The following is a 21,769-nucleotide window of genomic DNA, read 5'->3' on the forward strand; positions in this document are numbered from 1 at the left end:
TGTCATATATTTAACTCTTATATATGTTATGAACTATACCTTTTTATCATTTTTGCTTTAATGAGTAAAAATGGGGGCTCCTGGGTGGTTCAGTCAATTAAGCGTTTGACTCTTGGTTTTGGCTCAGGTCACGATCTCATGATTCTTGGGTTGGAGCCCCACGTTTGGCTCTGTGCTGCCAATGTGGTGCGTGCTTGGGATTCTCTGTCACTCTCTCTCTCTGCTCCTCCCCCTCCTCTTTCTCTCTTTCTCTGTCTCTTTCTCTGTCTCTCAAAATAAATGGATAAATTAAAAAAAAACAAACAACTAAGGGGTGCCTGGGTGGCTCAGTTGGTTAAGCGTCTGACTTCAGTTCCGGTCATGATATTGAGGTTCATGAGTTTGAGCCCCGCGTCGGGCTCTGTGCTGACAGCTCAGAGCCTGGAGCTTGCTTGGGATTCTGTGTCTCCCTCTCTCTTTGCCCCTGCCCTGCTAGCATGCTTGCTCACTCACTCTCTCTCAAAGATAAACATTAAAAAATAAAATAAGAATGAAATATAAAAAACTAAAAATGTGTTTTATATTTGCACATGTATTTACTGTTCTGCTGCTCTTCATTGCTTTTAGTAGATCCAAATTTCTATCTGGTATCAGTTTTGTTCTGTCTGAAAGACTCTGTTTGGCATCTCTTACAGGGCTAATCTGCCGGTGATGCGTTCTCGGCTTTTGTATGCCCAAGGAAGTCTTTCTTTTGCCTTTGTTTTGGAAAATTCTTTTGCTGGGTGTGGGATTCGAGGCTGTCACTTTTCTCCTGTTAGTCTTTCAAGGGTTTCCCTGCACTGTCATCTCCCGTTGTCCTCCATGAAGTCGGTTGTCATTCTTAACTGTGCATTTTTACAGCATGGGTCTTATTTTCTTTGGATGCTTTTAAGATTTTCTTTATAACTCGTTTTGAGCTGTTTGATTATGATGCTCCTTGACGTGGTTTTCATCGTGTTTATTCTCATTGCTGCTGATTGAGTTTTCTTGGATCTACACCCAATTTAGGAGTTACGTGCTTAGTACTTCTTCAGATACCGTTTCTCACTCCACCTCCCCTCCTTAAAACACACCCTCTTTTCTGGACCACCGCTTCCACGTGTGCTGGCCACTTGATCTTGTCTTACAATTCATTTTTTTTTTTTCGGTGTTTTTCTGCATTTCATTTTGAATAGTTTCTATTACTATGTCTTTGTAAATCTGAAAATTATAGAAAATGACCTAGCAATACAGGTATAGGGCTATTTATTTGATATTTTTTGTTACTGAATAAGTTGGAGCCTGTTTTTATTCCAGGGTCAACTCCCTCGCCTCTTCCTGTACTTCTTGTTTCCGATTGGGTGAATGAGTGCTTATTAAGTAGTAGGAACCTATATTAAAAAATATAAGACCGGGGCTGCTGGGTGGCTCAGTCAGTTAAGCCACCAACTCCTGATTTCGGCTCAGGTAACGGTCTTGGCAGTTTGTGGGTTCAGGCCCCGCATTGGGCTCCGTGCTGACAACATGCGGAGCATGCTTGGGATTTTCTCCCTCTCCTCTCTCTCTGCACCTCCCTCGCTCTCACTTGCTCACTTGCTCTCTCAAAATAAATAAATAAGGGGCGCCTGGGTGGCTTAGTCGGTTGAGCGTCTGACTTCAGCTCAGGTCATGATCTCGCGGTCCGTGGGTTCAAGCCCCGCGTCGGGCTCTGTGCTGACAGCTCGGAGCCTGGAGCCTGTTTCAGATTCTGTGTGTCTCCCTCTTTCTCTGCCCCTCCCCTGTTCATGCTCTCTCTCTGTCTCAAAAATAAATAAATGTTAAAAAAAAAAATTAAAAAATAAAATAAATAAAACTTCAAAAAGAAATGCCATTTCCTCCAAATTCTCCAACACTTTGCTTTCTTTCTCTTGCTACAATCTCTAGTTTAACTTTGAACTTCATCAGCAGTAGAGATGTATTAGAATTACTTGCACTACAGAACCTGGACCATTGTCTTCTAACCACAGCCTGTGCAATTGACATGAGAGCCCCTCCCTCTTCATTTTCGGGGTTTTCATTTCTTTAGTTGTGACTGTAAGTCAGTCTGCAGTGTAATTTGGCCTAGACCCAAAGAACTCATGACGGAAAGGCTGTAGATAGACATGTACAGCAACATCTTAAGGCAAACCACCTTTGTGCTTCTTTGTCTAAAGCTTAGGACATTTCACATCTCTGTGCTTATGCGTACTCATACACATAGGCCCAGAGTCACCTGCAATTTACAGTATTACAGTGTTCCTGAAGGCACGATATACAATAGGAAGTTGTACAGTCCATTGCAGAAATCTTAAATCAGAAACATTTGAAAGAACACTAAAGTACATTGTCTAAATCTTTAGCCACAGAGCAAGCATAATGATCTTAAGCTGTAAATACCCCTGTAGTTCAGTGGTTGTTTTTGTTTACTTATTTATTCAAATTCGTCCATTGGTCCTTCAGTTTGTCCATCTATCCATCCACTAAGTATTTAGTGAGCTTTCAATGAATGCCAAGTATTGTGCTAAGAATATAAAAATGACTAACACTTTGAAAGAACTTATAGTTTAGTGAAGGAGCAAGACACAAATAAATAATTGTGCATATCTTACTTATGATGAGGTTATATCTCGATAAACTCATTGCTGAAAATAATAAGCAAAAATGCATTTAATACACCTAACCTACTGAACATCATAGCTCAGATTAGCCTTCCTTAAGCATGTTCATAACACTTAATGCTAGCCTACAATTGAGCAGAATCATTTAACACAGGACTGTCTTATAATAAAGTGGTGAGCCTCCTCATGTAATTTATTGACTACCGTACTGAAAGTGAAAAACAGAATGGTTACATGATTACAGAAGGGTTGTAAGTAAATTGGTGGTTTATCCTCTGTGATCGCTTGGTGGACTGGGAGCTGTGGCTCCCTGCCGCCATCCAGGATCGTGAGAGAGGACCATTACCGCATGACCCTAGCCCAGGAAAAGACCCGACTTCAAAATCCAAAGTACAGCTTCTACCAAGGGCATATCCCTTTCACACCATCGTAAAGTAAAATAATTATAAATTGAACCGTTCTAAGTGGAACCATCTATCTGTAATTCTGTGCAATGACAGCAGTAACGGGAATACATACAAAGCTTAGTCTTACGGAAGAAAGTCAGGGAGGCTTGATCTGGGAACATCACAGAAGGTTTCAGTTTTTTTTCTCTTCTAATGATCACTGCATTGATTGGCCCAATTAAAGACAGCATTGTAAATATGCATTCCATGGATCAAGACTACTTTTCTATCCATTCAGATCAGGTTAAAGTGCTGAATTTATAATTTTTATGAGTCTTTTTAAATATCAATCTACATTTTTTTCTTCCTGTTGCCACTGTATACAACTTGGCTTCCGAAGTGTAAATTTTTCTTTTTTTTTTTTTTTGAAGAGTTTTTCAAGAGTTAGAGTAACACAATGCTTCCCTTGTGAAGCATTGCTGAGTAATTACTTGATTGAATCACTTTGCTGAGATTTTTCTGTAAGTTAGGTACTGAGGGTGTAAAGTGCCCCTACCCTGAAACCCATGTGTACAGATAATCTCAGTAGCAGTGAGGTATATGCTGTAAAGGAATCAGTCCTAGCTATGTCATCTTAATTGACTTTTATAGATTTCATTTATTGGTCAGATTAATTTTTTTCCTTTTTTAAGTTGAAATATAGTTGACACACGCTGTGGGTCAGATTAGTTTCAATGTCAAATTAGTTTCACAACATAGTGATTTGACACATTTATACATTATGCTGTGGTCACTGCACTGTGCTTATCGTCTGTCCCCATACAGCACTGTTACAATACCATGGACTATATTCCCTGTGCTGTGCCTTTATTCCCGTGACTGATTCATTCCACAACTGGAAGTCTGGATCTCCTACTCCCCTTCACCCATTTTGCCCATCCCCCACCCACCTCCCCTCTGGTAGCCATCAATTCTCTGTACTTATGGGTCTGTTTCTACTTTTCCTTTGTGTATTCATTTTATTTTTCAGATTCCACATATAAGTGAAATCATATGGCATTTATCTTTCTCCGTCTCACTTCACTGAGCACAAAACCCTCTAGGCCCATCCGTGCTGTCACAAATGTCAAGATCTCAACCTTTTTTAATGGCTGAGTAATATTTGTGTGTGTGTGTGTGTGTGTGTGTGTGTGTGTGTGTGTGTGTACAGTCTTCTTTATCCATTTATCTATTGATGGACCCTTGGGTTGCTTCTGTAGCTTAGCTATTGTAAATAATGCTGCAGTAAACATAAGGGTGCACATATCCTTTCAAATTAGTGTTTTCATTTTCTTTGTGTAAATATGCAGTAATGGAATTACCGGATCATATAGTTTTGAGGAACCTCCGTAGTGTTATCCACATTGACTACGCCTGATTCGCATTCCCACCAACAGTGCATGAAGAAGGGTCTTTTTTCTCCCCATCCTCGCCAACACTTGTTATTGCTTGTCTTTTTGAGTCTAGCCATTCTGACACATGTAAGGTGATATCTCATTGTGGTTTTGATTTGCATATCCCTGATGATTAGTGATATTGAGCAATTTTTCATGTGATTCAGACTAAGTTTTGTATCTTGACTAAATCTTATCTTTCCAATTCTTAAGGGTTTTTGTTGTTGTTGTTGTTGTTGTTATTTGTTTTTGAGAGCTCCGATTTTAGAATTAAGATAACATCACTGGATCCGTTCCAACTGATAAATCATTTATGCATTCACTCAGTAAGTCAGTGAAGATTTTTGAGTCCATGTAGTTTACTTTCCTGCAAATTTATAATTGTAATATCTAGCTTATGGGGTGTTTGAGGAGGAAATGAAATAATGCGCTTATAAAGTTATTATTCATGTAACACTGTGCCTATATAACTAGGAGTTGTGATGGATGCAAAGGAGTACTTACAAGAGTGGAATATTTACATTAAAATTTTTTAAATTTATTTTTGAGAGAGTGAGTGAGTGGGGGAGGGGCAGAGAGAGAGAGGGAGACAAAGAGGACCTGAAGCCGGCTCTGCACTGACAGCAGGCAGCCCAATGTGGGGCACGAACTCGGAAACTGTGAGACCACGACCTGAGCTGAAGTTGGACACTTAACTGACTGAGCCACCCGGGGTTCCCCTGGAATATTTACTTTTAATGGGGAAACAAAATATATACTAGGAACTTAAGAACATAATAGAGAAGTACTCCAGGAAAATCAGAGAAGAAGGTACTACCTGTATATTATCATAAGGTTAAATAGGAGTAAATGCCAGATGAATTGTCTAGTTATTAATAGTGAGAATTTAGGAAGAAAGCAATCTGGCCTGGGATGGTCCGAGAACATCCGTGAGAGGCGGGGATTTGAGCTGGAACAGGTGGGAGTCAGATGGGTAGGATATCCTAGTGCATGAGAACGCAGGCTCTGGAACCAGGCTGTTGGGTTCAAATCCAGCTGCAACTGTTAGTTGTGTGACTTTGCACCTTAGTAAACATCTCTGTGCCACTGTTTTCTCTCCTGTAAAAGGGCAAAGATAATGTCTGTCTCTCGAGACTGTTGACTTCATGTATTCATGAATATGTATAATTGCTTACAACTTTATATTTGTGCTCATATATAGTAAGCACTATATCTGAAATGTCCATTCAGTGTAGGTCTAGAGGTAGGACTATGCACGATCTTGAAGGGTGACAGTGGGGAAATTACACTTCCTGTGGCTTGGGATCTGCACAGGCATTATTTTGCCGTATTCTTTGGTTATATGAATAAAAGGAAGATAAAAAAATTCTTTTCCTCTCTAATCCTTTCGTTCAAAGTCTCTTAGCACCAAAACCTTACACAGGTCAGAGCTTGTAATATACGGTGATACAATTCATAAACATTTTGGTACATTTCTTTAGTTTTGTAGTTGATAAATTCAGATGTCATATACTTCTGTCTTTGTCCTGGAAGGTTCTTCTGGTTTAATTAATAGACCAAAGGAGATTTGTCAGGGTCTTGTTATCTTCAAGTAATGTGAAAGGAGAGTGTTGCTTTTATTCTCTCTACTGGTTTTATGTCAGTCTAAGTAACAGAACAGGGAGTGAAATTGGATTTCTCTTGTGTTACTTCCCTGATGGTAGTTGGCACGTGTAGTTTTGGGTCTCCCCAGGATGAGGATCGTCCTCATCAATCCTTAGTTGGCTCTTAGACCTCAGATCTTTCAGTATCATCACATGTGATATAGCTTCTCCCCTTACTGCATGAAATCCTGGCAGTGCTGAAACTATAGTTGAGTTTATGCTACAAATGAAAGTCATAACTGAACCAGTTTTAGGTTGAACACTTATTTCCGATAGGTGCAATATTATAAATATAAATATGAAAATCATCATAAAAATAAAAAAATAGAAACATTTATAAATATTGGTTGTGTGTAGCACCAAATGCTGAATGTAAAAATTACTACATAAATGTTTTGTTTGGGGGATTTTTTTTTTTTAACGTTTTCTGTTTTAGCTTATTCTTAGTGAAATATATGCCATTGAAGTTGGGTTTGAGAATGCCTTTTTTTCTCCTAGTAACTTTCCTTATAGCAAACATAAGTATTCGTTGTTCGGGGACCTTGAGTGCCTCTTCCTCAAAATCAGGGCCCCCTGTCCAAGGGACAAGGGAGGTGGTGGTGTAGGGGATAGTTTTCCTATCTGACCTCTCTCTTCTGTCACCCCTTGTTTTATTGACAGCAAACATCTTTGTGAAGAGTAGCCTTTTTTTTTTTTAAACGTTTATTTATTTTTGAGACAGAGAGAGAGCATGAACGGGGGAGGGTCAGAGAGAGAGAGACACAGAATCTGAAACAGGCTCCACTGGGCTGGGCTCGAACTCATGGACTGTGAAATCATGACCTGAGCCGAAGTCGGCCGCTTAACCGACCGAGCCACCCAGGCGCCCCAAGAGTAGCCTTTCTTAACCTTTCTGACAGTTTCTTCCTTTGGAGTTTGTGGCTTTCCCTTAAGTGTCAGTGATTTTACAGACCAGTCCTCAGAAATAATCAAGCCACCCTTTGCCTGTGGTAAAAATTTATCTTCAAACTTTGCGTTAAGCATTTGGGAGAGAGATGATGCCTTGTGGATGTTGTTGCTTATTTCTGCCTCATCAATCAGCTCATCACTTCTTATCACTGCGCATTGCGTTGGCCAGGTGCCATCTATTGAGGCCGGTGTCCGCAGACTTTATTGCACTTGTTAGGTATTTGTCAGTATAATCATTGATGTTATTTATGTGGTGTTACTACTCATCATCAGGTAGATCTTGAAACGTCACCCAGTTACATCGATCTTGTACTTCACTGCCCATGAAAACCTTGCTGGTGTTGGGAATAATGATGCTTTTTATAATGGTTGGACACTTTTTATATACCAGGTACTACTCTAAAGTCTCTAGATGTACTAATTTGATTCTTCCAAAATCCAAATATGTCTAATACTATTATTCTATTTCACTCATGGGGAAATTGAGGCACAAGCAGGTTGAATAACTTGATCAAGACCTCGCAGTTGTGCAGGGTGGCGTTCTGTCACAGAGGTTAGACTTTGGAGAGCATTCTCCTAATTATAATGGATTAGAGTTCAAGAATGTTTGTCTAGTTTTGTCTTCATTTGGGGCAGATAATATTACAGTATTTAACAAATAGATTACACAGGTGGGTCCCAGGGATATAGCTGGTGGGGACAGGGGGAGAGTCCAAGTCCTGGAGTGGTGGTGTTTTCACTGTGGTCTCTCTCACACATTGCTAACATCCAAGAATACTGGGAAGTTTCAAGATAGCTCTTTAATCTGCTGGATCTTCTAAGTCATTTATTAATGAAACTGAATCCTGTTATTCCAGAAGAGAACTCTGAATGATGCCTTTAGATAGCATTTTTGCAACTTGGCATTCTGAATGATAACTAGCTTTTTGATTGGTTTCCCATTGAGTTTCAGACCAGTTTGATTTGTTCAGTGATGGTGACCACAGAGTAGTTATATATGTGGGCTCAAATTATTATTTTTTGTCCTTTATTTACCAGAACATTTTCTTCTGTGCTAAATAATAGAAATAAATTTAACTCCACATATTAAAACCATTGCATAAAAGGTAGCAATTAGTAGTAACATGCAGTCTATTTATCCTTTTGTTTCCAAGTCATGGAATACAAACAAAAGAACTTTTTGTAAGTTTATTCTTCATAAAATTTCTTTGAAATAAAACATTTATACTTAGTGTGGGAAATCACTGGTGAGAGAATAGTCGGACATAATAGAACTTGCAATACTCATTCTTTCCTGCTGACAAATAAATGTTACCTTCAGATGAAACCAGCATGTTTATTGTTTGGAGTAAAACAATGAGCCGAGTCCTCATATAAAGAATCTTAAAATTAAGCAGCCATTACTTTGTAAAGAGGTCGTTTAAGTTTACCACGGTCTTCCTTTTTTTAGTGGGGGATGATACATGTTAGGTTTTAAGATGTCTTAGGCCAAGTGGAAACAATAAAGGACCAAAATGAAATCAAGTGTATGTACACGTTCTGTGTTGATGGGACTTGAGATTCAAAGCGTAACTTTTGCAAGTCACTCAACTTCCTACAACTGTTTTCTGGGTTTTCTTGAACCACAGTGTCACCGACCTCATTTACAGATTGATTCACATGATTCCTATCTTCAGTGTGAACAGAATTAATGAAATGCTATCGCTCCACTTACCTTATGAAAGAATAAGTAGCTAAAACTTGGGCATGTTAACAAAAGTAATGGTATAAGCAGTTATTTTCAAGTGTGAAGAATGGTGAAATTTAGAGAAATAGGTATTCTGAAGTTTTCTCCCTCCCCCCCCGCCCTAGAACACGACATGTCCAGCCAGCTGCCCAGATGAGATGTGAGCTGTCACTGGCATGGCTCGCTGTGTCATCAGGGTCGTGGGCTCTACAGGAAAGCATTCGTGTTCTCCCTTGCAGCTCTGCAGACTCCATACACACATAAACACACACAAACACACACACTTCCTTGGCATATCTATGTTTATGACTAGATTGTGCCCCTTCATTGCTTTATTCCAATTTTGAATTTCTGTGATACTCGAGAGCACTTTCATGAAAGAATTGACTATAGATGAGATATAGTCCTCACTTAAGAAATCTTTGTGCTGTTATTGAATAATTCGTTTGACATATTATTTTAGAGCCTGCTAAATGCCAGGCACTATTTTAGTTATTGAGGCAGTGGACAAAATAAACAAAAGTTCTGCCCTCAAGAAATTTATATTCTGGTTGAGGAGGAGATCTTGTCTCTGAAATGCTGTTATTTGAAGCAGGATAAAGAACTTGGAGTATTTTTATAGCAAGCATGTTAAACTCCTAAAATTTGTTTTAAAATAACTTGGTTTGTTGAAACATTCTGTAAGGAAATGAGAGAGTAGAAGGAAGGTTTTTGTGTTTTGTTTTTACATAAGTGTTGGTGATCAGACCTAAGGTCTAGCCGTATGTGGTAGAAGCTAGCTTTATCATATTAGTAATCTACTCGTATTGAGTTTGGTTTTATTTTGTAGTTTAAAATTTTTTTTTTCAACGTTTATTTATTTTTGGGACAGAGAGAGACAGAGCATGAACGGGGGAGGGGCAGAGAGAGAGGGAGACACAGAATCGGAAACAGGCTCCGAGCCATCAGCCCAGAGCCCGACGCGGGGCTCGAACTCACGGACCGCGAGATCGTGACCTGGCTGAAGTCGGAGGCTTAACCGACTGCGCCACCCAGGCGCCCCTTATTTTGTAGTTTAAATATGCATGCAACTGGTCCTTACTGGGTTGTCTAAAGTTAAATTTCGGGAAGGCTCAAATGACCTCTACCTGCCACCTACAGATCGTGCCTGGTGACTCATAGGTGTGGACCAAGGCAGTGGTGACAAGAGACTGGATTTGTGGCTGGGGGCTACACTGGAGCCCCTGGGCCCTTTCTACAGGTAGTCTAGTGTGCAAGCTGGAAGTCCGTCCACATTTGGGGTTCTGATTGTCATTTACTAGTTTTATGAGGATGGACAAGTTAAGCCAGGCCTCAGTTTTCCCACTCTGACATGAGGAAGATCATCTCACCAACTACAGTAGATTGGCGGGACTAAATGAGGGTTGTGTGTTAAATGCATTTCATCCTGTCTAGTCCATAGTAAGAGCTCGGTAAATGTTGCCGATCATCAGGGGTATGCTAACAGTAGTACGAGTAGTGCTGTTACCGTGTCGGTGGTGATCAGCACATTTAGAAACCTTCGGTTGTGCTCTGCCTTGAAAATGCAGCAAAAATGCTTTAGTAACTCAGGACTCTTCAGGACGACCTTTTGGAGTGCACCTCAGAGCTGGAACTTGCCTTTAATACGTGTTTTGATAAAAATAGGTATGTTTTCATACCCATTTCTGTTCAGTGAAGCTTCACAAAGTTTTATAGCTTTCTAGTCTTTACCAAATGAATTATTATTTTGCTGAGGGGGCCCACGCCACTATTAATCATTTTAGTAATAACCCTTGTATCTAATATGCACTTTGTATAGAAAGTACAAATCTCAACTTGTGATACATTTTTCTAAAATTCTTTGAGAAAGCATTTTGTGTAGCTATGGAACCGTGTCTGCTTTAATTAGAAAAGGCGGTAATCGTTTGTTCGTTTTTCTTCCCCCTTGTTCCTCAGTTCACTGCTACAATTTATTCTTCTGTTGGAAGAGTGAACATCGTCATCGTTGTTGTTTCCCCATGTTCTCTTCTGCTTTCCATTTCAGTAGCCTGTGGTAAAGTATTAGCTATCGACATGGAAGGAAATAAAATAGTTTTTTATTGGGTGACAAATAGTGTGATTGTGGCATCCATGCTAAATAATCATCTGTGTGATGCAGAAATTTAAGAAATGAACTCAGATACCTTCAAAAATGTATCTGGTACACAGTATGCAAGATCTGTACACGTTAGCTACGAAGCGGGTGAAATACTGTGTTTAAAAAATATAGTAAAGTACATTTCTTTTTGTCTGTATCTAGAGGGGAATTTTGACTTTGGATAATTTGCACCAGTAATAACTTGATGGGAATGCTGTTGATCGATGCACAACACTGCCCGTTCTCAGACCTTTTGGCTTCCCTCTTCTACTTGAAACCATCCCACGGGCTTGTCCAGAGGACCAGTCCCTCCATCTACGTAGTATTCAAATGTTTACAAAGTATTTCTTGTGCAAGGCATGCCACATTACCTAGTAAGAGAGGAAAGTACAAAATACAACCTGATATCAGGAAGTGCAGTCCTTTCTCTGGGGCTATGATAAATTTTAGAAAATTGCTACCATGAATACTCAGAAGTAGAGAAAATGTTTTGTTGAACTATAAAGCAGAGCAATTGAAATTTGTTCTTACAATTTTTGTCTTCTTGGGGAAGGAGCTTGGGTGGCTCAGTTGGTTAAGCATCCGACTCTTGGTTTCAGCTCAGGTCATGATCTCACACAGTTTGTAGGATTGAGCTGCAGGTCAGGCTCTGCCCTGACCGCGTAGAGCCTGCTTGGGATTCTCATTCTCTCTCTCTCTCTCTCTCTCTCTCTCTCTCTCTCTCTCTCTCTCTTTTTCTCTTGCTCTATCCCAACCATGCTCTTGTGTGTGTGTGTGTGGTGTTTGTTTGTTCTCTTTATCCCAAGATAAATAAACATTTAAAAAAAATTGTCTTAATTCCAGATGTTTCAGTTGTCATGGGCTTATGGACTATTAGGGCCCAAAGGGACCTTTGAGCTCGCGTTGGGAGCGCTTCGCTTTCGAAAGGCCTGTGCCGAGGACCGCACGGCTCGCCGAGACGCTGCCAGCCTTCTGTTTCCCGGGCTTCCCGATGCGCCTGCTGCTCTGCTCTGTTCCCGCACCCTACTGTCTTTACCTCGCTTTTCTGTCTAAATTTATTCCTAATTCCATCCAATCCGGCCTTATTTTTGCCTTTTTTAGTTCTCCTGCTATCATCTTTTGCTGATACACTCTCTTTCCACTTCTATCGAGAAATAAATGACATACATTCCTGTAGAAGTTGAGGGTCCACAGCACGATGGTTCGATTTACATACATTGTGAAGTGATAATCGCTCTAGGCTCAGCTAACATCCATCACCTCCTATAGGTAAAGTAGAAACGAAAGACGAGAAAGAAAAAAATGTTTCTCCTTGTGATGAGCACTTGGGATTTACTGACTTAACCGTTTCCCCATATGTCCTGCAGCAGGGTGCACTCTCTCGTCATGTTGTACCCTCCATCCCTAGTGCTGTTTTCCTGGAAATCTGCATCTTTTAGCATTTAGTGTTATTTTTAACCTGCAAAATCATTTCTTCCCTCAATACTTACCTCCCTCCAGGTCTGTACTGTCAAATACGGTAGCCACCATTTAAATTTAAATTAAATTTTATGTGGCTATTTAAATCTTAATTAGCACTAATTAAAATTGAATAAAGTTCTCTTAGCCATATTTCAAGTGCTTAATACACGTGCATGTAGCTACTGGTTACTATGTTGGATAGCATAGTTACAGAACATTTCTACGATCACAAGAAGTTAGACTAAGCCTTTCGAGGGCATGGGAACATTTATGTTTACATTAAGAACGTACAACACAGGCTCTTGATGAAAGCTTTGACATGGGTGAATGAGCATATACCTGCGTTGTCCTTCAGTTCCTTGCCAGTTTTTTTGTTTTGAATTATCCTTTTCTTCTTGAACCATTTTCTGATGCAAGAGAGATCGACCATGTGGTATTTTCCACTTATGTATTGTATGTAGCCTGTATTGTGTTTGACTTACTATGTCATAAACGGGAGTAGAGGTTTAAGGTTGTGGAGAAACTTTTTGCATCATGCTCCTTGTGTAGCCAGTCATTGAGGTAATGTGTATTTCAAATACTTTCTTTTTTTTCATTTAAGTTATAACGGAGACTCCTTGGTGCTCATTCCCTGGCGTGAACACAAACACCGGGAGAAAGATTGGTGTGAGGAGCCGGAGCGCAGGTAAAGGGTGAGCTGGCGCGAGGGAACTTCATTCCTCTGGGAGGGGCACGCAGAGGGCCTGTGGATGTGGCATGTGGTCAGCGATCACGTACTTGACGGTGGTCCCTGATGTAGGGAGTTCAGGTGCGGTTGTTTTAAACACTTGGCTTGATTTTACTCCATTATGTTACAGGTTTTTTTTTTTAATTTTTTTTAATGTTTTTATTTAGTTTTGAGAGAGAGAGACAGAGTATGAGAGGGGAAGGGGCAGAGAGGGAGGGAGATGCAGAATCTAAAACAGGCTCCAGGCTCCGAGCTGTCAGCACAGAGCCCATTGCGGCGCTCGAACCCACGGACCACGAGATCATGACCTGAGCCGAAGTCAGACACCCAACTGGCTGAGCCACCCAGGCAGCCCTATGTTACAGGTTTTTTTAATGGAAGAATATTAAATTCTACAAAGTAAATATTCTAAACAAATGATCCTTATATAGCAGCTCTTTTCATTTTAAAGTATTCCTTTAATTTCGTTCTTGATTCAATTTGCATTTTTATTTTTGTGAGACTTAACGTTAGAAAGCCTGAGAATGTGGAGGCATCAACTACTGGTGAAGGGGTGGGAGAGGAGGTTTGGGGCTGAAAGCAGTTGAATTCCCTTAGTCCTCACTTCTCAAGGTCAGGAAAATGTTCTGTCACCATCTAGCCTTCTGTATTTCCCCTGCATGAAATTAGATGTTTATTTTTTGGATTCATGAATTAAGGCAGAGAACCTTCAGGATGATCCAGAAATCCTCCAGCTGCCTGGGCATTAGGCACAGCGCAGGGTGGGGGTGGAGTGCTGGGGTTGAAATTCTGAGCGTTCAGTGAAAATCTATGTCTGAATGTTGGAGCCTAGGGGTACCCGCCCCCTCCGAGCTCCTAGAGTGCAGGCATATTCCCCAAGTAGAAGTTGGGAGAGTTCTTTTCTAGAGAAATGGAATCGTGTCTGAGAAGAGGCCTCCAGGTATTGAGATATTAGTCTCAGAAGATCAGTGCATTACCTGGTCATAGCGAAGCCAGCAAAAGAACCAGTCCTGTCAGCACACTGAGCTTCCCGGACGTTTGAGGGTTGGCGTCAGTGGGCAGGACAGACAGGAAAGGCAAAGCCAACAGAAGGTGGAACTGGAAGTCAGAGACCACACAAAAAGAAAACTTCAAAAATTATAATTAATGTTGCCCATGAGATAAGATACTGTAGTTGTGAAATAACAAAAGGATTTTATAAAACAGGGACAGAGAACTAAGAGCACTTTGGGAAATAAAAAAATAAGATAGTTAGTGTCTAACAATTAGGAAAGTTGAAAGATAAAAGCAAAGAATTTTCCCAGAAAGTAGAATAAAACTATTATAGACCTAGATAATAAGCAAGCAAAGATAAAAAACAAGCTTAATATTCAAATTACAGGCATTCTAGAAAGAGATGGCATATCATAGAAGGGAAGAAATAAATATTTAAAGTCTAGTATTTAGAATTGAAGGCTATGAGTTTTCACACTGAAATGCCCACTACACTAAAGCATACAATCATGACCTTCCCAAATATCAGGGACACAGTCTACCAGAGAGAAAAACATATTCCATAAAAGGAAGTTTGAATTAGAATGACCTTGGGGCGCCTGGGTGGCTCAGTCGGTTGAGCGTCCGGCTTTGGCTCAGGTCACGATCTCACGGTTCGTGAGTTCAAGCCCCGCGTCAGGCTCTGGGCTGATGGCTCAGAGCCTGGAGCCTGCTTCCGATTCTGTGTCCCCCTCTCTCTCTGCCCCTCCCCCATTCATGTTCTGTCTTAAAAATAAACATTAAAAAAAAAAAAAAAAAAAAAAAAGAATGACCTCAGACATCTCCAGAACAGCACTAGGAGCTAGAAGAAAAACTTTTGTTGGAACATACTTTTTGATCGGGAATCCTGATGCAGCTAAAATCATCATTCATGTATGAGGTTAATCATGTAAGGTCTTGGAAAATTTACCATCCATGTACATCTCATTCCAGGAAGCCATAGGAGATGTGTTTTATTAAAATGAAGGAGTCAACTGAAAAAAAGAAAGCCATTAGATTCAGAACTGGGCTCTAACATAGGCCATGGCAGTGAGAAGGCCTGGGATGACAGCTGTGTTCTTGTCGGGTGAGAGAGCAGCCAGCACAGACTGGGAAGGGGGTAGATGGCTTCAAGAGCCAGGTGTCTTGGAAAAATTTTAAAAACGGAACCGGTGTATTGTCTGATGTATTTGACGATTTGGGGAAAGCTTTTAAATTTTGCTATTAATACATCTTTTGGAGGATTTGGAAAAAATAGCAATGAATGCATATGATAGTGAATGAGACACGTAGGACAACTGGCGTTTATTAACTCCAGAAAATGAAAAGTTGTTCAAAAAAAACAGTAGTTATGATAATGTACCACGTGGCTCAGGAGAAGGTAACATTCACATAATCAGAATGTAGATAATTAGTGGTTTAATCCAAATTGTGATATAGCCACAGTGGGAGGAAAGAGTGTAAGGGGAGTGGAAGGTTGTGGTTTAAGACCGCTGAACAGCAGGTAGAGTAGAGAAGTCAGGGAACAGTCCCACACACATACTGTTTGTTTGGATGTGTAGAGGAAAATCCAGGAACGTGGCTGAAAGACGTGGAGGGGGACAAAGATGTCAACTGTGTATGGAATCGCTGGCTTTTTGATAGGAGTCTTTTCATGCTTTTGGATTTTTGAAGCTACGTATATGTACGGTCTGACTGATAAATGATCAAAACCCGTAGTGTCGATCATTGCAGATGACATTCGAAAGCTCTCTAATGTTCGTGCTAATGTTGGCCGTTTCTCTTTGTTTTGTTGTATTTTGGATATCTGAGATAATGGAGTAGGTAACTCTTAGGTACCTTTTATTACCCCCCAAAAGTTTTAGTGTAATAGCAGTTGAATATTCTGCTGTGTTTTTGCTGTTTGCTTTTTAAAAGCTGTTTTTGATTTTCATTTTTAAAAATCAGAGTTGTATATATTTGCAAGTAGATCAAAATTTTTCTACAAAGCTATGGTTAAAAAAAAGCATCAAGAAGATGTAGCCTATGTATGTACACACACACACACACACACACACACACACACACACATACTGGAATACTACTTGGTGATGGAAAAGAATGAAATCTTGCCATTTGTGACAATGTGGATGGAACTAGAGGGTATTATGCTAAGCGAAATAAGTCAGAGAAAGACAGATATCAAATGATTTCACTCATAAGTGGAATTTGAGAAACTTAACAGATGATCACAGGGGAGGGGAAGGAAAAATAAGATAAAAGCAGAGTGGGAGGCGAGCCATAAGAGACTCTTAAAGACAAGAGAACAACCTGAGGGTTGCTGGAGGGGGTTTGGTGGGGAGGTGGGCTAAATGGGTGATGGGCATTAAGGAGGACACTTGTTGGGATGAACACTTGGTATCATAGGTAAGTGATGAATCACTGGGTTCTACTCCTGAAGCCAAGACCACACTGTATGTTAACTAACTTGACAATTAAAAAAACCAAAAAAAACAAAACAGCAAAACCCAAACCCTCAGTCTTTTGTTTCCTTCTCCCATTTCTTGCTCTCCAGAAGCAATTACTTCTAATTCTTGTAGATGATAGTTTTTGTGTTCCGTACCTCTGAATAACCATTGTGTAGCTACTTGTTGATTTTTAAGTTCTGGCCATTACCTGTGGGTTTCTAGAAGGGAAGGGAGTGGCTGAGCATGTACCCTGCAGCTCTTGAGAGTGTGTGGGACATCCTCCACCCCACACCCCTTAACGATCCTGTGCTGCCATTTCAGGGGCGTTGCAGGGAAAAGTGGAGCTTAAATGCATGGTATTCATCCACCATATTGGACTAGAAGTCATCACTTAACAATTGTAATGAGAGGTGGAAGAGGTAGGGAAACCGAAGACGGCGGGAGGTCAGTGCCATTGACAGGGTGGTAGGCAGAGGTGCAGAGACACCGTTGACAGTGACCTCTCTCATTTCCGGATGGGCTTTTGAGAGAATAGCATTGGCGGAGCATCGCACCCTTCATCCCACGCTTCCAGGTCCCCGCGGCCCGCACCTTTGCTTGATTCTAGGTAGATGAAAGGCATGAGGGCATTTCCTCTCAGACCGACCACAGTGAGCCGAAACGTAAGCCAGGCTTGCTGTGCCAGAACTCCTAAAACTAGAAATGAAAAGTCAAAAGTTTCACAGAGGAAAAGATGCTTTTGAAGATGGTACAAATGTTCAGTATTCCAGGACGTACCATGTTGCTTATCCATTTAATTGGCGTCTGTCCTCTGTTAGATGCGAGAATACCAAAGAAAAGCAGATGTGGTCCCTGTAACTCGTGAGGCTTATAACCTGGCGGGGAAAATGGTCCTGTTGTAGATGACTAATGGGATGAGGGCTAGGAAAGACAAGGGCTGGGGCACCGGGGGCCTGTAGCAGGGAGATCTCAACTTGGTGGAGGACGAGGAAGGTTGTCCCGGGCAAACTCTTGTGAAATCTGAGATTTGAACAGTGAGGGCGAGTTTGGCAAAAGAGAGGGAGCGTGTTCTAAGCAGAGGGAAGAGCGTGTTGGAAGGAGGCTCAAGGCGGTGCCCTCTTTCAGGACTCAAAACAAGGATGTGGATTGCTGAAGCACCCAGGGTAAGAGTGAGATTGGCACCAAGAAGAGGCTAGAGTATTTTGTGGCGGATCACAGGCTTTAAAAGTAGGCATGGATGATGTAGCCACGTTTCTGTTTTTAAAGAGGTAACTGTTACCTGAGGACATCGTGAGTTCAGTTTGGATCTTGTTGCATTTGAAGTGCCTGTGAACCATTGAGGAGCAAAAAGCAGGAGGATTTCAGAGCTGAGCGGAGGGTGGGTTCGGGGTAAAACATGGTCATTGTTGTAATAATGTGTGTGGTAGTTGATATTGTAGAGTCAGAGGTGAGACCAAGGGAGAGTCCAGAGTGAGGAGAGAGGAGAGAGCCAGACTGGGAATTTGGAGGAGCCAGGATGCAGGGGTCAGCTGGAGGGGCTATCCGAGCAGAGGTGACCCAGAAGGAGCCACCGCATACTGGAGGGAAGGGGAGCCTGTTTCTGAAAGAACGTGGTGAGATTCCATCAAACGGTGCTGAGAGGGAAATACTAAGGACTGAAGAAAATACCAGGGGACCTCAGAGTTGCTCATGGGTATTTTTCCCTGCTGACATGTGTGGCTTTAATGATTTCGGGGTATGTATGTGACTTTTCTCGTGGCAGTGATGGGAAAAACCACTGGCCAGAAAGTGAATGTCAGTTGTGAGACCAGCTGGGCAGAGGGCTGCTGGCTATAAGCACAGTACGCTGTCTGAGGCATGTGGCCAAATGCCCAGATATTTTATGGGCTTTGTGTCTGCTCCTACATTACAGCTACTAACAATTCCAACAACAATAATACCTGTAAGTAAAAAATTAAGCACCCGCTCTGTCATACGATGTTTTATGTCTACTTTACATTATTTTGAACACTCTGGCATAGTATTTACCCATTTTATCTGAATAAAATGAATCTAAGAGAAGTGTTAGCTCTGTAATTTGTGCAGTTTCATGCCTTTCAGCAATGGCATGCGCTTCAGTTCTGACCCCAAAGCCCCTTGCCTTGATGGTCCACTTGGCCGGGATCATCCTCCCCAAAACTCATAATTTGTGATCCCTCGGGTGTCATCCATGCACACATTCCTCTTGGTGTCCTCCTCCTCCCCCTCCTCCCCCCCCCCCCTTCTTCTTCTTTTTAATCTACGGCAACCGGCCTGAAGTTGTTCCTCTCTTTGCAAATGTCCGTAGCGTACTACATTGCTGATGCCTGCTGACAGTATATTATCAATGTAAATAAGGCGTATTTCCTTTGGTTTTTATGAACAGAGAAAACCAGGTTTCTGAATTTATATTTGAGTCAGAATCGCCTGGAGGTGTTTCACCTGAACGAGGCCTGGCCGGCCATCACAGGTAATTTTGATTTGGTACGCCTGTGGCCGGCACCCAGCCATAAGCGTTTCGTAAAATGTGCCTCCCAGGCTGATTTTGATTTTGTTAATACTCACTGGGTTGATTTGTGGCATAGCAGTTTTGGTGTATCGTCCATTCTGATTTTTTACATTGGGAAGCCTAATAGGGAAATAGATTAGGCATCCCCCACATGTCCCATTTATCGTGTAAGTGTGCACATAGATACGGGAAAAGATACACGCGGACACCCTCCCCTTTGTACACACACACATACACCATACCCCCATCTCTGTGAGTGCTCCCTTCCCATCCCTGTTCCTGTCTCTCTCTCTCTGACTTGCACAAAATTCTAACTTTTCCCAGCATTCCAGTGACTAATTGTTCCTTTTGTGCCTCGCAGAATGGTGGTCGAGCCGCGTCTGCAAGATGAAAGTGAATTCTTGTATGCCGCACAGCCTGAGTTGCTGAGGTACAGGACGCCGCCGCTCACGGTAGAGAAGGTTGTGGACTGGTATCAGACAAGAGCAGAGGAAATAGAGCATTATGCTCGACAGGTGAGGGGCGGACGACAGCCGCGACTCCGCGATGCCGGCAGGGCTGCGTCAGGCCCTCAGGATTCAGGGCACGTCGTGGCAGCTGACGGTGGTGCCAGGGAGCCTGTATTTGGTTTGCAGAGACGAGATGAATCTCTCTTACTACTTTTGTTCTTTTATCCTTTGCCTCAGAAGCTCTTGTGGCCTTTCTGGGGATTCTTAAAGAGCAAATACACGTAAGAGAAGTTGTTCACAACCTTACTCTGAAATCAAATGTAAGCTGCGAAGTATGGTGGGACTTTGGGACAGAATATGGGACAGTGGTGTCCCAGATTTTCCAAAGATTTTTAATAGGCTTAATACCATGCTAGTTGAAAAGACCGTATCACCCCAGAAATGCCTGATTAGCTCCTTGTCACGTTGCAGTAAGGCAGCTGATTTTTATTTTGCTTTTTAGGAATTTGGGTTTGAGGCTCTGTCTCTAATGTTTTCCTTAAGTTGAAGCCTAATTTCCCTCCGTTCCCCTGTGCCTTTTTGGAGCCACATAAGAACTGCATCAGACGGGCTGTGGAAGAGAGAGAGCAGATTGTACGGAAGCTTAGGAGATCTGAATACTCATCTTAACTCTTTGCTAACACGCCTTGTAACTCTGAACCTGCCACTTACCTTTTCTGCCTGTTTATTTTCTGCCTGTTCATGGGGTTAGTTTTTTTTTTTTTTTTTAGTGTTTGTTTATTTTTGGGAGAGAGACAGAGTGTGAGTGGGGGAAGGGCAGAGAGAGGGAGACACAGAATCCGAAGCAGGCTCCAGGCTCTGGACACAGAGACCGACACAGGGCTTGAACTCATGAACCGCGAGATCATGACTTGAGCCGAAGTTGGACACTTAACCGATGGAGCCACCCAGGCGCCCCTCATGGGGTTGCTTCTTATATCAAGGTCAACGAAACAAAGAAAATACACAGGAGAGAACATTACCAATTCTGCTAATTGAGGGCCTTGCAAATATCAGCAATAGTTGTCTTCGGCTTAGAGGACAGAAGTTGGCAATTCAGACTGAAGAATGGCAGAAGGCACTTTGAAACCTCATTCAGGGTCCGGCCGATGCATGACTTTTGCTTTTTACTTGCGGTCTTGGCTTTGGACCACCCGTCCTACCATCAGTTTTCCACTTCACGAGAAGGCCGATTCTAAAAGGTCTGATGAGCAGCAGCACTGTGGGAAGGAACTTCCTTCCCTTTGTTTAAATTTCTATTTAGTGATTGGCACAGCTCTGTGTCTCCATTTGATAGTCTTCTTGAATTTCTGCTTCCATCTCATTCCTATTTTTAGTAGTCATGGAATTGAAGGTGAATTATTTATTGGAGCTGATGGCACTATTATAGACCAAACTTTTTTTTGGGGGGGGCGGGCCAAGAATATTTATGATGGACTTTCCAGGTTTTTGAAGATGGCTAAGGACCATAGTATGTTTGAAAATGTCTAGAATCGTAAGGTGCTGGAAGAGAAAGAACCTCTGGAGGTGCTCCCGTTGTCCTCTTTGGACCTCGGGTGACAGTGATGCGTCAGGTTTATCGATTGTAACAAGTGAACCGTGTCGGTGGGGGATGTAGACGGTGTGGGAGGCCGTGGGTAAGTGGGGGTAGAGGCTGTATGGGAAGTTGCTGTACTTTCTGCTCGGTTTTGCTGTCAGCCTAACACTGCTCTAAAAGGTAAAGTCTATAAAAAATAAACAGAAAGGAGACTGCAGAGCTCTTTGAAATTAAAATTTTTTTAATGTTTGTTTATTTTTGAGAGAGTGAGAGAGTGAGGGACAGAGAATATTCCAAGCAGCCTCCATGCCATCAGTGTAAACTCCGACGTGAGGCTTGAACCTACAAACCAGGAGATCATGACCTGAGCTGAAGCCGGATGCTCAACTGACTGAGCCACCCAGGCACCCCTGAAATATAAATTTTTTGACAGTCTAACAATAATTCCTAGACATCTTAAATTCATCATTTGAGGAATTGGGAATAATTATAAAGGAAGCAAAGTGATTTGGGGGTGCTTTATTTATCTGCTTCGTATTCCTTCATCCCTTTCCTTCATTTAAAAACCCTTCTAGGGGCACCTGGGTGGCGCAGTCGGTTAAGCGTCCGACTTCAGCCAGGTCACGATCTCGCGGTCCGGGAGTTCGAGCCCCGCGTCAGGCTCT

The 21,769-nt window shown here is 41.8% G+C and overlaps 1 protein-coding gene across 11 annotated transcripts in view; it reads left to right on the forward strand.

Annotated features, from left to right (window-relative positions):
- NBAS (NBAS subunit of NRZ tethering complex) overlaps positions 1-21,769 on the forward strand; it is a 355,550-nt gene that overhangs the window by 130,366 nt on the left and 203,415 nt on the right. For 9 of the 11 annotated variants that reach the window (XM_045054925.1, XM_045054924.1, XM_045054917.1 and 6 more), the window contains 3 exons: positions 12,969-13,052; positions 18,957-19,040; positions 19,441-19,594. In XM_045054925.1, coding sequence (XP_044910860.1) covers positions 12,969-13,052; positions 18,957-19,040; positions 19,441-19,594 — 322 coding nt within the window. The remainder of the gene's footprint in view (positions 1-12,968; positions 13,053-18,956; positions 19,041-19,440; positions 19,595-21,769) is intronic. The other 2 variants (XM_045054920.1, XM_006930475.5) reach the window with 1 other exon arrangement.

The sequence above is a fragment of the Felis catus genome, chromosome A3 (assembly GCF_018350175.1).
Source record: "Felis catus isolate Fca126 chromosome A3, F.catus_Fca126_mat1.0, whole genome shotgun sequence".
Taxonomy (NCBI): Eukaryota; Metazoa; Chordata; class Mammalia; order Carnivora; family Felidae; genus Felis; species Felis catus.